Consider the following 15,035-nt stretch of genomic DNA (forward strand, 5'->3'; position numbering starts at 1 on the left):
AAATGCAGACTACCTGGTTCCATCCCCAGTCAGACTGAATCGCTGAGAGGTGGGGCTCAGGTCTGCATTCTGAACACGCTCCCCAGAAATTCTGAACCATGGTCCCGCAACCAACCAAACCACCTAATCTGTGAAAGCAAAATTAGCTTCGTTTTTTACAAAACGTCTTGGTAAAGGCTCATTCGGGCCAAAAGGGAAATTCGAAAACATTCCGATGATCGCTACAATCTACACCTCCCAACGAATGGACGGGTGAGCACACTCTAGGCTCCCCGATCGTTTCCGCAAACGTGAATAGGCCCTTTCTTCTGAGGATAAAGAACTAGGGGATAGGGGCCCTGAGACAGAACCGACTTACTCAACCCTAACTGTGCAAAGAACCGTGCTCTCTGACCCTTCCACAGCCTTTCCCAGGGTCACTCGCGGTGCTTCCAGCCCAGTCTTTCGTTCAGTCTCCACCCGGCCAGCGCTGGACCACGGGAGGACGTTCACTGGGGACTGTCACAAACGCGGCGACTTGAGGCCGCGCATGCGCAGCCAGCCGCTGAGCTCGCGGCGAAGTCCGTTTCCTGACTTTCCGAGGAAGTGGCGTTGCGTCACTTCCGGCCTCCCTCTAGCTGCCATCTTGCGTCCCCGCGTGTGTGCGCCTTATCTCAGCTGGTCTGCCCGAGACCCCCCTGAGCGCCAACCCTAGTCCCCCGCGCGGCCCCATTTCCGCTCCAACAAGGTACAAAAAGGCTCTGGACGCCGGCGTGGGAGGAGGACGGGAACGGGGGCGGGAAGTGCCCGGAAGGAGCGAGACAGGGAGGGACAGGGCTGAGGAGAGGAAGGCGATGCGACGGACAGGCGCACCCACTCAGGCTGACTCTCGGGGTCGAGGTCGGGCCAGGGGCGGCTGCCCTGGGGGCGAGGCGACGCCGTCTCTTCCTCCACCTCGCGGCGGAACCCGAGGACAGGAGCCTCAGGTACCGCGAGGCTTGCGGAAAGTGGCCGGGCCGGGCAGGCCCTGGCTAGGCCGAGGAGAGGCCAGGCCGGGGCCGGGGGTGGGTGGGAGGCGCTGACCAGCTGTGGGTTATGAGCCCTTCTTCTGGGCCTTTAAAGACCGGGGGAGGGGTAGGAAAGTGGGTGCTCTTTGGGCTCCCTCGGAACTGAAGTTCGGGAGCTTGGCGGGGTGGATTCGGGATCCAGGCCTCGGCCTGTGTAGGACGTTTATTATGCTGGTGTCTTGGGAAATAACGAGCGTGGAATGCTAGAGTGAACTAGATCTTTCCTCGCTGAGGGTTTCCTGTTTTTCTAGATGAAAGAAACTATCATGAACCAGGAGAAACTCGCCAAACTGCAGGCACAAGTGCGCATTGGTGGGAAAGTAAGTTTTACTAGCGTTGGGGGTTTTGGGTTTTGGTTTTTGGATTTTTTTTTTGAAGTTTTATGGTTTAGGGTTTTTTCTCCTTTGTATTTTTAATAGAATTGGCCTGTCACTTTGTCTCTAGAGGGCATTTCACAGAGCTTGCAAATCGTTATGAAGGGAGTGGCAAGGGATTAAATTAGGTATACAGTGTAGTGTATCAGTGAGACGTGTAGGTTGTAAATTAGAAGAAAAAAATGCAACCGAAGACATAAAGAGACCACTTAAGTTGCAAACTGCGTTTATGTAGATGTTTTCAGTGTTACAGTATTTTAAGTAGAACAGAAGTGTTTCCTAATTTAATTAGAAAGAAAATGTGTCATTTCGGTTAGATCATCACATGACCCTTAATACCCTTGACTGGTTTTGTCATTGGCTTTATAACCTAAGTTGTATACAGTCAGTGCTTGATTTTTATTTTACTTATTTATTTTTTTAATAACTAAGCTAACTGGATCCAAGCTTCATCTATCTTTTCAACTTTAGTTTATGGTTGTGGATAATTGTGGTACTTAATAGTTGGAAGTTCATGCCTCTTGTAAATTAGAAGTTCATGCCTGTTGTAAGTTAAGACCTTTCGTAATCCTTTCTTAGCTAAATACAACCCAGGGTAGTTGTGTATTTTCTAGGTTATTTGAAGATGTCATTCTTATAGGTACATTTTTTTAATTTAAGAGCAATGACTGTGGATTTGGAAATATTACCTAAGCAGATACCATTCCATTTTTGCTTTGTAATTACACTGAAACTGAGGGAATGAGAGTGATTGACGGGTGGGTTTTTAAATGATCGGTTTTTGGTTAATTGATCTTTCCTGGTGTCTGTTGGTCCCCGTCAAGGCGATTCTTTTTTGAACTTGGTAAGTTTTAGGTTCTCTAATTTACTTAAGTCAGAAGTGCACTCTAGCAGAGGTCTACCTAGTTGTATTTTACCTTGTGTTAGCACATTCCTAGTATTTAACAAGGTGTGGTAGCATGTTGAAACAGAGCGTGTCTTTACTTGGTAAAACTTGTAAAGCTTCCATGCTACAAGTTTATTATCTATTAGTTTTTCTCACTTCAAGCATTTACCTTCAAGTAGAGTCTACTGCAAAATAGCCGAAAGTTGCACTTAGACTTAAGTAATAAGATGTATATCTGTTAATTACTGGATTTTGCCAGAAGTGAAAGTATCCTGATTCCCCCTGTGCCCCCAAGCTGGTCTTCAAGATCTACACCTACCCATTAACAGCAGTAGGTGTTTTTGTCCTTTTTAGCAATTGTTATAAGCTAGACGGGGCCTTCAGGTGCCAGGAAAACTCGTATTCCTTGTGGGTCAGTGTTTGGGTGCTCTTATATTGGTATTTTTAACCATCATTCCTTTCAGTGCAGGTTTCAGGAGGAGTCATTTGAATAATGTGCTTGTGTGCCTTCTTTTTGTTATTACTCTGATCATTAGTCTTTAACTTGTGAGTGACATCATTCTAGGGTAAAGGAAAGTCAAGGTTTTCTAGGATTCTTAAGGCTGATGTAGGATTAAACTTTGTTTAGTTAATGTAGAAACTATTTCTGTCATTGTAATATGGAAACATTTTCTTCACGTTTTAAGAAACCTACTTACTGTGGAATGTGAAATTAGATGAGTTAGTGTTGCCTTAGAGAAATCTGAAAGCGTTAGGTACTTTTTAGGTAAATGCTATGAAAGCCCTTTATTTCAGTAAAAATTGAGTGTAAAGTGTATGAAACCTATAGAATGTGGGCTGGTTTTGTTTTTAGAATCTTATAGTAGTTCTTTGGAATGTATTTTAGGGAGGATTCTTTGGAAACCAGGTATCTACATCGCTTCAAGATGATTTTTATTCTTTAAGGTTTTTGGGGGTGTTTGGTAACCAGTATTTTTTGTAGCTATTGATATTTTCTTCAGTTAAACTATGATTTGTTTAAGTCTTTACTATTGCTGGATCCTGAGAGTATAAAATTTAAGAAGTTTAAAGTCCTTAGAGGGGGACTTTAATGCTAGTAGGGGAGATAGGCATCTTAAAAAAAACAAAACGAAACAAAAACCCCTTTTCACAGTGTAATATACTTCGTGGAACAGAAACATTTTCTTTCTTTTTTTTTTTTTTGTGGTACGCGGGCCTCTCACTGTTGTGGCCTCTCCCGTTGCGGAGCACAGGCTCCGGACGCGCAGGCCCAGCGGCCATGGCTCACGGGCCCAGCCGCTCCGTGGAATGTGGGATCTTCCCGGACCGGGGCACGAACCCGCGTCCCCTGCATTGGCAGGCGGACTCTCAACCACTGCGCCACCAGGGAAGCCCCCAGAAACATTTTCAAAATACAGAGATGGGAATGATTTGGTTTGGGGGTGTTAATGGCAGTTTAGGGAAGGCACAGGAGAGATGATGGCTTTAGCAGAATTTTAAAAGGATGAATAGGAATTGGTGTGGTGGTTGAGGGAAGGTGAAGTCACTGGGTGATAGCCTTTCCATGAAGAGCCTTATGTGCTGCATGAACGGATTAGTCTGTATGAGAGTCCATGAGAGTGTCATTAAAGAGTTTTGAGAAGAGGGAGATTGGAGATTTGGCATATATGTACAAGAGACAAGTTTTGCTGAAGCCTGTATTCTGTTCATTCATCAAGATGTGTGCTTTCAGTGAATCAGATACCATACTCAATACTAGGTTTATAGCAATAAGCAGAATCGAAGCCCTCGAGGAGCTTATGTTCTAGTGAGGAAAGACAATAAAATGTATTTCTTATTAAGTGTTATGAAGAAAAATAAACCTGGATAGATAGAAAATGAATGTGGGAATTACTGTTTTTCATTGGGTAGTTGGGAAAGGCCACTCCAATATGGTGACATAAGAACGGAGATCTGTAGTGAGGTGGGGAGCCATGCAGATGTTAGGGGAAGAAGGGAACAGTATATACGAAGTCTCCTGTTTGGCCTTTTTTTTTTTTTTAAAGAAGGTGTTGGGGGTAGGAGTTTATTAATTAATTTATTTATTTTTGGCTGTGTTGGGTCTTCGTTTCTGTGCGAGGGCTTTCTCTAGTTGTGGCAAGCGGGGGCCACTCTTCATCGTGGTGTGCGGGCCTCTCACTATCGCGGCCTCTCTTGTTGCGGAGCACAAGCTCCAGACACGCAGGCTCAGTAGTTGTGACTCACAGGCCTAGTTGCTCCGCAGCATGTGGGATCCTCCCAGACCAGGGCTCGAACCCGTGTCCCCTGCATTAGCAGGCAGATTCTCAACCGCTGCGCCACCAGGGGAGCCCCTCTGTTTGGCCTTTTTAAGGAACAGCAAAGAGGTTTATTTGGCTGAAGATGAGTTTACATGTGTGATAGAAGGTGGAGTGGCAAGAGTGGCATAGAGGGGCAGGGCAGATTGTGTAGGGACCTGCTGGTAAGATAGATTTTACTTCAGATTTTACTCTTAGATGCTGTAGAAGTCTATATATAGATATATTTGTGTCTTATAGTATCTTGTCTGTGACTATTAATGGATGTTGATTTTTCTTTAATATCAAAACAGAAAAGGTTAATGGTTCTGGATATGGAGTTTCTAAATGAGGCTTAATTTAGGTTGGCACATGCTCACTTATAGAGCAGATAACTTAAAAAGTAGAACTTTGAAAAGATCATTCCTTTATATCTGACAAAACTAGAAGCTTAGAAGTTATGAAGGATTTTTAGACAATTCCTTTCATTCTCCTCTCTTGGCTTCCATCGGTGCCTTAATATGCCTACTCACCGCATGAAAGTTTGTGGTTATGGTAATTTTCCTACACAGATTGAGAGGTCAGAAAGGAATTAGAAACTCTCCATTTGAAAATGACTCTTATGGTATAAACATATGCTGTGTTCTTTCCTTTTCTCCCCACTTTAGGGAACTGCTCGCAGAAAGAAGAAGGTGGTTCATAGAACAGCCACAGCAGACGACAAAAAACTTCAGTTCTCTTTAAAGAAGTTAGGGGTAAACAATATCTCTGGTATTGAAGAGGTAAGTGTCAGATTTTATTTCTTTACAAAAATAAGATTTGATTGAAAACTTTAATGTTTGTGCGTTAAATGATTTTTTTGACTCTACTGCCAACAGAGAATTTCATCTCTCTCTAAAATATGTTTCTATTCTATTATCAGGGAGATTGCTAAGTGTAAAAAGGATTAGATTGCACTTTCCATTTCAGGCAGAATTTTGCTTGTGCATTATGGTGAAATACTAGGTTACTTAGCCAGACTTCAGCTTTTGCTTAATACAGTGTTTGGTTTTAAAGGGATTTTGGTGAGTGTTGCTAATTTAACAATTTTATTTTTCTTTTTAGGTGAATATGTTCACAAACCAAGGAACAGTGATCCACTTTAACAACCCTAAAGTTCAGGCATCTCTGGCAGCAAACACTTTCACCATTACAGGCCATGCTGAGACAAAGCAGCTGACAGAAATGCTACCCAGCATCTTAAACCAGCTTGGCGCAGACAGTCTGACCAGTTTAAGGAGACTGGCTGAAGCTCTGCCCAAACAATGTGAGTTTCCTAGTAGCAGTTTTGCCCAGGGTTACTGAGTTGTCAGTAGATTTCTAAGATTTAGGGTGCACAGTGAATATAACTATTTTTAAATTTGGAAATGCAGACTTTCCTCTAAGAAATATCAATTTTTATACTGATTTTAAGCAGGTGTTCTTAGTGTGTTAAATTTATCTAGTATGCTTTGATCATTATACTTGGTTAAGTGAAATGTTTGCTTTCTACTAGCTTTCTGTTTTGGATCAGAGACTAAAAATTTTACGTTTATTAACTGGAAAATGTTAACTTGCGCTCCTTTTTTTTAAATAACTGACAGTTAATTGAAATATATTTAAATACATTATAAATTATTAAACTTCTTCAGTTGTACAGATTCAGCTGGTATTACCAATAGTCTCTAAGAATTGGCCTCCTGCTATTCTGGTGTTTTTAATTATACTGTAATAAGGATTTTGTTCGGGGCAGAAAATCTTGTGGTTGAATAGGTGTATATCGGGGTATAGCTACTTTATGCTGAAGCTCTCTGATTAAAATTTTTAGGAATGGAAATGTAGAAGTGAGACAGGTTTATTATATGGTCTGCTGTTTAGTCATCCATGTTTTTCTTGAGGTTTGCTCACTTTGCTTTAATCAATTTGTGTGTGTTGGTGTTTTTTGTTTCTTTGTTTTGTCATGCCAAAAGGCCTAAGAGGTTATAGAAAGTCTTAGGCTTTCAGAGGTAGGCTTTTGAAGGATTCCACTGAAAATTGTACAGGGCTAGTACTGTGAGGTCTCAGCTCTCAAGTGTAGTTCACTTTCTTGTGTAATAAAAGGAAAGTGGAGGCTTACCAGTCAAAGGCACTTCTAATTTTTTGATTATTTTCACTTCAGTAAAGGTTTTTTTGGTATGTGGGTTTACCTGTACCATGTTGTAGGTGAGAGGGATTGAAAGGAGAATGGGTTTGGAATTTGGTGTGTTGGCTGGTACTAGTATTCTAGCTCATTTGTAGACGTCAGACTATCATGCTATTGCTAGTACTGTAAAAGAAATCCCAAATGTCACCATAAACATAAGTTGTAACAATACTTGACCATTCACCTGTTGTTCTTTGGTTAGTGTTCATTGAACATTTACATTTCCTTTCACAGCTGTGGATGGAAAAGCACCACTTGCTACTGGAGAGGATGATGATGATGAAGTTCCAGGTAGGAACTTTCACTTGTGGTTAAACTAGAGAATCTTAGCAAGGGAGAACGAAGAATCTTTGTACCATAGGAAAGATTACCTTAGGCCAGGGGTTGGGGTGGTATGTGAAATAGGGTAAAGTGGGGCAAAGGGAGAATGAGAAAAATAATGCAGTGTTATTCACCTGGGAGTTAGGTTTGTAGGCGTGGTTTTTCTCTGTTTGGGATCCCAAGAAGGTATCTAAACTTAAATATTGTGTAAATAGATATGTGTGTAGTAACCTAAGTATAATAGGTACTTGCAGATCACAAATGACCCTTGTTTCCTACTTTGAGATCCATAAATGTATGAGAAGGCATGGAGAAGTTGTAGAAGTATCTTCCATATAATCATTCTGAAATCAGCAGAAAAACTCCTTTGGCAATCATGAGGCATTTTTCTGTCCTGTTACTGGATAATTTATTTTGTTGTAAAACAGATATTGGGCAGTAGACTCCCTAGACTCAGAAATATTTCCACATTGCATAGACAGGTATCCTCAGGAATCCAGGAAAACTTCAAATTGTGTGTCATGGTATTCTTTGATTCTGTCCCCCACATAACTAATATTACTTAACTGTAATTCTTGGAGTGGGGCAGGAATGGGTAGGGCATATACATATTCTTTAAGCATAATATTTATGTCATCGGCAAGTTAATAATTTCCCTCTTTCCCTTGTATTAATTATATGCTAAAATATACACTTCAAAATACGCCAAATGAGTAGTGGTCTCATTGGAAATAAAAACAGGTGTCTAAATTTATATCCTAATTTAACTGTAGGATATATTTTGAGAGCATTTCTCTATCTTCTTTTTAAGACCTGATGATTATTTTTATAGACTTGGCTTTTTTTTCTGAGTTTTTACTTTTTTTTTTTTTTCCTTTTCCTAGATCTTGTGGAGAATTTTGATGAGGCTTCCAAAAATGAAGCAAACTGAGTTGAGTCAACTTCTGAAGAAGATAAATCTTGAAGAAGTTACTGGGAGCTGCTATTTTATATTATGACTGCTTTTTAAAATTTTGTTTATGGATCTGATAAAATCTAGATCTCTAATATTTTTAAGCCCAAGCCCCTGGACACTGCAGCTCTTTTCAGTTTTTGCTTATATACAATTCATTCTTTGCAGCTAATTAAGCTGAGGAAGCCTGGGAATAAAGTTTGAAACAAAGATTAATAAAGTTCTTTGCTTAGTATACTGTTTTATATTTTATTTCATTAATACTGATTTGTACACAGAAAGCAAAATTGTTTACAGAAAGCTAATCATGGCATGTAATATGACTGATAATCACAGATGGAATCTGATTAAAGATTTAAAATGACAGTATAAGTATCAAAGGTGGTTTAAAGTTCTTATGTCTGAAAACTTTTTTCTCCAGCAGGCCTCAGGGCTTCCATGGTTTGTGATGGGTGTAATTATGAGACTAGTATATTCCTTCGTGGGTAAGCAAGGAGTTTTTTTCTCTTAATATTGTCTGTATTGTAAACATATACTGAGTGCCGTATATGTATTATAACACTTAATTTTCTCTCATTTAATTCTCAATCTATGAAGTAAGGACTAGTAGCTCCATTTTGTAGATATAATCGAGGTTACATCATCAAAAAAGTTAACGTAGTTAATCTCTTAACTCCATTCTATGTAGTGTATTCTCTAAGATACCTGAAAAAAAGTAGTGTTTGTGTTAGGAATGTCACCTTATCTTCCTTAAGTGATAACACTTTAAATGAATAGGATTACTTTTTTCTTTAAAGTTGTTTTTGTTACTTTTTAAGTTAACAGTAATACTGACATGCATGTATACAGTTGTAAGAATTTTAACACGTAATATGACTGCCACCATAGTCAGCATACTGAACAGTTCCATTACCCCAGAAAATTCCCTCAATATAGGGCTACTTTTAAAAAATTGTATTAGCAATCATAATGCCTTAGTTTCTGCTTGCAATAATAAGAATTCATTTAAATTTTCATACTAGTTGGAAAGTACCTTTTGAAGGCACTATACAGCTATATCTAAAAGTCAACTATTAACTCAAAAATGAGATGCTGTGCAAAAAATATTTGCACATCTTAACATTGTATTATTTTCTTCAAAGGATGTGTATCAGTTCTGTTAAGGTATACTGCTACAGTAAGCAGGACTAAAGTCTCAGGGGTTTACAAAATTAGGAAACAAGTACATGTCTCCAGACTACTGTGGGTTAGGTTGGGCTGTGCTACATACTCACTCCAGGTCCCAGACTGATGGAGCAACCTCTATTTGGGACACTGAGTGTCCTGGCAGAGTGAGAAGATGGTGGGTCATCTGCTGGCTTTTAAAGTGACACAAGTATCACTTCTTGTATATAACTGGTCAAGGCAAGTGGAGTGGCTTACCTGGAGGGCAGAGGGTTTGGAAGGCTTGGAGTAGGGCCTGAGGCTTTGCATATCTGATAAGCTCCCAGGTGATGCTAGTGCATTGCCACTGGTGATGCTTCCTTTGAGCAGCACAATTAGAGATTTTCTCAACTCATCCCAAGAGATTGCAGTGACAGAGGCTGACTTGAGCACGTGAAGATGGCCGCTGTCTGAATATCCTTATAGTTATTTGCCTTATATCTGTATAGGAAAGGGACTAAATAGAGAAGTGCAATAGATTTCTAGGCCGCTGGCTAAGGTTAGTCCTGTTTTGCCTGTGCTTAGAGACTTTTTTTTCTCCCAACAACCTCTAAAGATATTATTTCTTTGGTCCATTACTTAAAGGATCTGGTGGTGTGTGTTGGTGGCAATAGACAGGTAAGAAAGGTTTTTCTTGTAACATTTTCAGTATCAAGGTAGGGAGGGTTATGCTACAGTTAGAAATGACTAGAAACATTAGTTGCTACAAAGATTTGTTTGTCAGGCTTGATGTTTGTGGTTTGCCTGTGGCTGGGCTCCACTTTACTTCAAGAACAGCCTCTAATCAGAACATTTCCAGTCTCAGGACAAGGAAAAGAGATGGCAATCAGCTGGCTCTTCAGACTTAGGTTGGGAAGTGATACACATCATTAAATTTCAGCAGCCAGAGCAAGTCACATACAGTAGTCAAGTCTGATGGCCATGAGGATTGGGGTAGTATAATCCTCCCCCAGAGCAAGATAGCAGATTTTTTTTTAAAACAATAATCTACCATATCCTTTTAATTTTTCTTAAATTGCCCACAATTCCTGTGTTTATTATGTTAAGCACCGTATAACTCATTTTATATCATCTTACTGATTGTCATAATAATCTCCCTCAAAGAGCCACATTATGCGGATAAGGAAACCCTTAAAACATACCCCTTAAGTGGTGGAGCGAGATTCAAACCCAGGTCTGCTATTTTGACCTCAGTACCTACTGGAAAGAATTTCAGGTCCTGGCAGGCTGGAGGGGCAGATGATTCTAGTCTGGCTGATCTTTTGGCTGTTGTCCCAATTTGCTGGCTGTTGTCCACTGCTTTTAAGACTAGCCCTGAGCCAAACTTACTTTCAGCTGGATCTGAACCAGGGTTACCCTAATGAAGAGATGGACATCGATTATGAACTGAGGATTCTTAGGATTAATACTCTTTATTTGTTGAACTAACCCACGTAGAGTACACTTGTGTCATCCCCATTATAACCCTGTGTTGTAAGGGCAGAAAGCTACATTCTAAAATTTGGAAACAAGTTTTAAAAAAAAATGGGTCAAAGGTCACTGACGGTTGGGTCTGAATTCTACCAATCATTTTTTTCTCTATTCCATAACCCTGGATTTGTGCTTCGGTAGCTCTCCCTACCCCACCCCACCCCTTTAAGATACATATGTTGTGGAGAGAGAAATCTTAAGGGGACTAATAACAGTTTTTAGCCTTTCCAAAACAACAGTTAGAAAAGTCTTGTATTCACATAAATTTTCATGACTCAAATCAGCACAGTCTTGACTGCCATCTTTGCAGTGAGTTCTGGGAATGCAGGCACAGTCGGCAAAGAAAACAGTATCACATCTGTAGCCTGAACACTTTGGGCACTGTGCAACTAGACAATTTTATTTATTTTTAAAACCATAACTTAAAATGTCAAGGTGAACTGGAAAAGATACTATTGGAAAAAAAATAGCCATTTGGATTTTTAAAATATTAGGGAAGACTGTCCAAGAGGAATATTGCAGATGTTTATTAAAGATTCTACATATTTGGGTGAAAGAATTTGTACTCTGAAAAACCAAGAAGAGTACTCTCTCTCTCCATCAGCCTGAGAATAAACATACTGACACACTACGTAAACAAGGAAAGGTCCATATGAGTTTATACGTTCAATAAGCAAGGAAGAGAATCAGTATTTGGTAATTGGCAGCTATCAAGAAAGATCTGTTTATACTTCTAGTCTTTTGTTGTCAACACATTGTTAGATAACATGCAACTCCTAGGAAGCATTTCTATTTCTACCTTCCATGAGGACTAGACCAAAGGCAGGATATGATCTATTTAGTGTACTTTATTTCCAATGAGTCTTTTACATTGCTGATTGGGGCCATGTGGTATTGGAATCGTATCTACCACCATGGTTTTAGAATAATCCAGTTTACCAGACTGTAAAGTGATCAGGGGTGCTGCACAGTGTTAAACCACCATAGAGAACACTGTGAAAGGCAGAGAGGAGAGTGGAGGAGGAAGGGCAAAAGGTTAAATAACAACAACAAAAAATCTTTGAAAGTCAAAGCATTCAACAGACTTTTCTTTGATCTTTACTAAAATTTCCAAAGAAACAATTTTGGTAACAGACAAAAATTGTTCATCAAGGTTAATCTTAATCTTTGTTAGTCTTTGCAAATCTGGCTTTATTTGCTTCTTAGCTAGAGAACTCACCTACTTTAAATATGCAAACTATTGGAAGTGATAGAATTGCTTAACTGTGAATATAAATATCCTTAGGAAGGTTTCTAAGCATGAGTTAATTTATGTGGCTGAAATGTAAGGGTAGCAACTCCAAGAACCCATTAAAACATTAATTACATATTTTCATCTTTACCTGATTCATCTGAACAATCCCCACAGTCGTTTCTTGTGTCACACACCTTGTCCACGTATGTCCAAGTCTTCTGGTTGGGACACTTGAGTATCAGGTTTTGTGAGAGGCTGCTGGGCATTTGGCCTGTATAGACAACAGCATTATTTCTCATAGAAACATTCGTTCATTGATAATGTTTTAATTATAATTCTGAATTTCAGATATTAGTTGCTGGTGACTGCTTTTTAATTTGGATTGTTTGTCCACCTCACCACAATATGTAGCAGACTCATATTCACCGTGACTCCAGTCCAGCCTGCCGTTACAGAGCAGGGAGGGTGGCAAGCAAGTAGAGAGGTCCTCACACAAGAAGCCCAGTCACTGTGAAGCTGTTTTAAATGGTCGATATGACAAATCTGGGAGATTTATAAGACAAATACTGACTTCAGACTATACTACAAAGCTACAGTAATCAAGACAGTGTGGTACTGGCACAAAAACAGAAAGATAGATCAATGGAACAGGATAGAAAGCCCAGAGATAAACCCACGCACATATGGTCAACTTATCTTTGATAAAGGAGGCAGGAATGTACAGTGGAGAAAGGACAGCCTCTTCAATAAGTGGTGCTGGGAAAACTGGACAGGGACATGTAAAAGTATGAGATTAGATCATTCCCTAAAACCATACACAAAAATAAGCTCAAAATGGATTAAAGACCTAAATGTAAGGCCAGAAACTATCAAACTCTTAGAGGAAAACATAGGCAGAACACTCTATGACATAAATCACAGCAAGATCCTTTTTGACCCACCTCCTAGAGAAATGGAAATAAAGACAAAAATAAACACATGGGACCTAATGAAACTTCAAAGCTTTTGCACAGCAAAGGAAACCATAAACAAGACCAAAAGACAACCCTCAGAATGGGAGAAAATATTTGCAAATGAAGCAACTGACAAAGGATTAATCTCCAAAATTTATAAGCAGCTCATGCAGCTCAATAGCAAAAAAACAAACAACCCAATCCAAAAATGGGCAGTAGACTTAAATAGGCATTTCTCCAAAGAAGATATACAGACTGCCAACAAACACATGAAAGAATGCTCAACATCATTGATCATAAGAGAAATGCAAATCAAAACTACAATGAGATATCATCTCACACTAGTCAGAATGGCCATCATCAAGAAATCTAGAAACAAATGCTGGAGAGGGTGTGGAGAAAAGGGAACACTCTTGCACTGCTGGTGGGAATGTGAATTGGTACAGCCACTATGGAGAACAGTATGGAGGTTCCTTAAAAAACTAAAAAGAGAACTACCGTATGACCCAGCAATCCCACTACTAGGCATATACCCTGAGAAAACCATAATTCAAAAAGAGACATGTACCAAAATGTTCATTGCAGCTCTATTCACAATAGCCCGGAGCTGGAAACAACCTAAGTGTCCATCATCGGATGAATGGATAAAGAAGATGTGGCACATATATACAATGGAATATTACTCAGCCATAAAAAGAAACGAAACTGAGCTATTTGTAATGAGGTGGATGGACCTAGAGTCTGTCATACAGAGTGAAGTAAGTCAGAAAGAGAAAGACAAATACTGTATGCTAACATATATATGGAATTTAAGAAAAAAATGTCATGAAGAACCTAGGGGTAAAACAGGAATAAAGACACAGACCTACTTGAGAATGGACTTGAGGATATGGGGAGGGGGAAGGGTAAGCTGTGACAAAGCGAAAGAGAGACATGGACATGTATACAGTACCAAACGTAAGGTAGATAGATAGTGGGAAGCAGCCACATAGCACAGGGAGATCAGCTCGGTGCTTTGTGACCGCCTGGAGGGGTGGGATAGGGAAGGTGGGAGGGAGGGAGACGCAAGAGGGAAGGGATGTGGGAACAGATGTATATGTATGACTGATTCACTTTGTTATAAAGCAGAAACTAAAAAAAAAAAGACAAATACTGTTGACATATGCACCTGTGACCATGAACATCAAGCTCTAATAATAGAATAACCTGCCTTTAATAATCCACTTTCTTCTTCCCCCTTTTGCTTCTTTCTATTGTTCTTTTTCCCATGATTTCCTCTCCTCCCTTTCTTTCTTTTTCTCCCCCATGCTCCCAAAGTCTCTAGGCCAACTTAGCTTGCATTTCTTGCAATGCCAGTGGCCTTTGGGTAAACAAGTATGTACTCACTCCTGCCTGAGAAGGAAGGTGACCAGGAGGGGGCAACAAGCCTGGTATCTGCTTTGAGCTTCTCCACACATTGGTTCTGTGTATCTGTGATTTTCCCTCTGTGCTTTTCTTAGCTAGAAATGAGAGCAAAGATAAATTGCTACACCAACCTCAAGGGGACACTGTGGGCTAAATTGAGATCATTGTTTAAATGCAATGAATCCAATAAAAAATGTGTGGGAGTTTATCAGAATAATGTGATGATATTTTTAAAGAAATTTAAGTACTGTAAAATTTTGATGGAAGTTAAGAGGTAAATAGATTGGTAACACATATCTCAAACATTTACACCTGAAATAACATATCGCCAGGAAATTCTGGTTTGGTGTGTGTAGTGGTAAACAGGAAATATTTTAAATACCTGGGTTAGAGTTGGTGAGGGCTTGGGGAAGTTGCGTTTTGCATCTTGAAAGTTTTATATTCGGACTAGGTTAATAATTAGGAAGCAGGTAACACTACTGTGTGTATCCCTTAACCCATGAGGTGCTTGGACTGTGATTGTGGCTGGTTTCACTCAAATTGCTAACAATATTTATTACCCCACTCAACCTCATTTAACACTGAACCATATGCTCTCCTGTATTGTTCACCACTGTATCTCTGGTCTCCCTAATTATGGCAGAAACTCCTTGCAGATAGAAACCACGTCCTGTGTAAGCTTCAGAGTTGGGCAGACC

General features: G+C 39.9%; 1 protein-coding gene across 2 annotated transcripts; it reads left to right on the forward strand.

The window, feature by feature from the left end:
• The first annotated feature begins 580 nt into the window (after positions 1 to 580).
• On the forward strand, positions 581 to 8,439 carry BTF3 (basic transcription factor 3). 2 transcript variants are annotated; one of them, XM_081232426.1, is made up of 6 exons: positions 581 to 727; positions 1,298 to 1,366; positions 5,269 to 5,382; positions 5,705 to 5,906; positions 7,035 to 7,091; positions 8,006 to 8,439. In XM_081232426.1, exons 2-6 carry the CDS (start codon positions 1,298 to 1,300, stop codon positions 8,050 to 8,052), a joined length of 489 nt encoding a protein of 162 aa, XP_081088552.1. In that variant the 5' UTR covers positions 581 to 727; the 3' UTR covers positions 8,053 to 8,439. The 2 variants fall into 2 exon arrangements, with proteins under 2 accessions (XP_081088552.1, XP_081088551.1); XM_081232425.1 differs by lacking the exon at positions 581 to 727 and adding an exon at positions 734 to 965.
• The last annotated feature ends 6,596 nt before the right edge of the window (positions 8,440 to 15,035 follow it).

This window comes from Mesoplodon bidens (assembly GCF_964165515.1).
Source record: "Mesoplodon bidens genome assembly, chromosome: 4".
In the NCBI taxonomy this organism is placed as follows: domain Eukaryota; kingdom Metazoa; phylum Chordata; class Mammalia; order Artiodactyla; family Ziphiidae; genus Mesoplodon; species Mesoplodon bidens.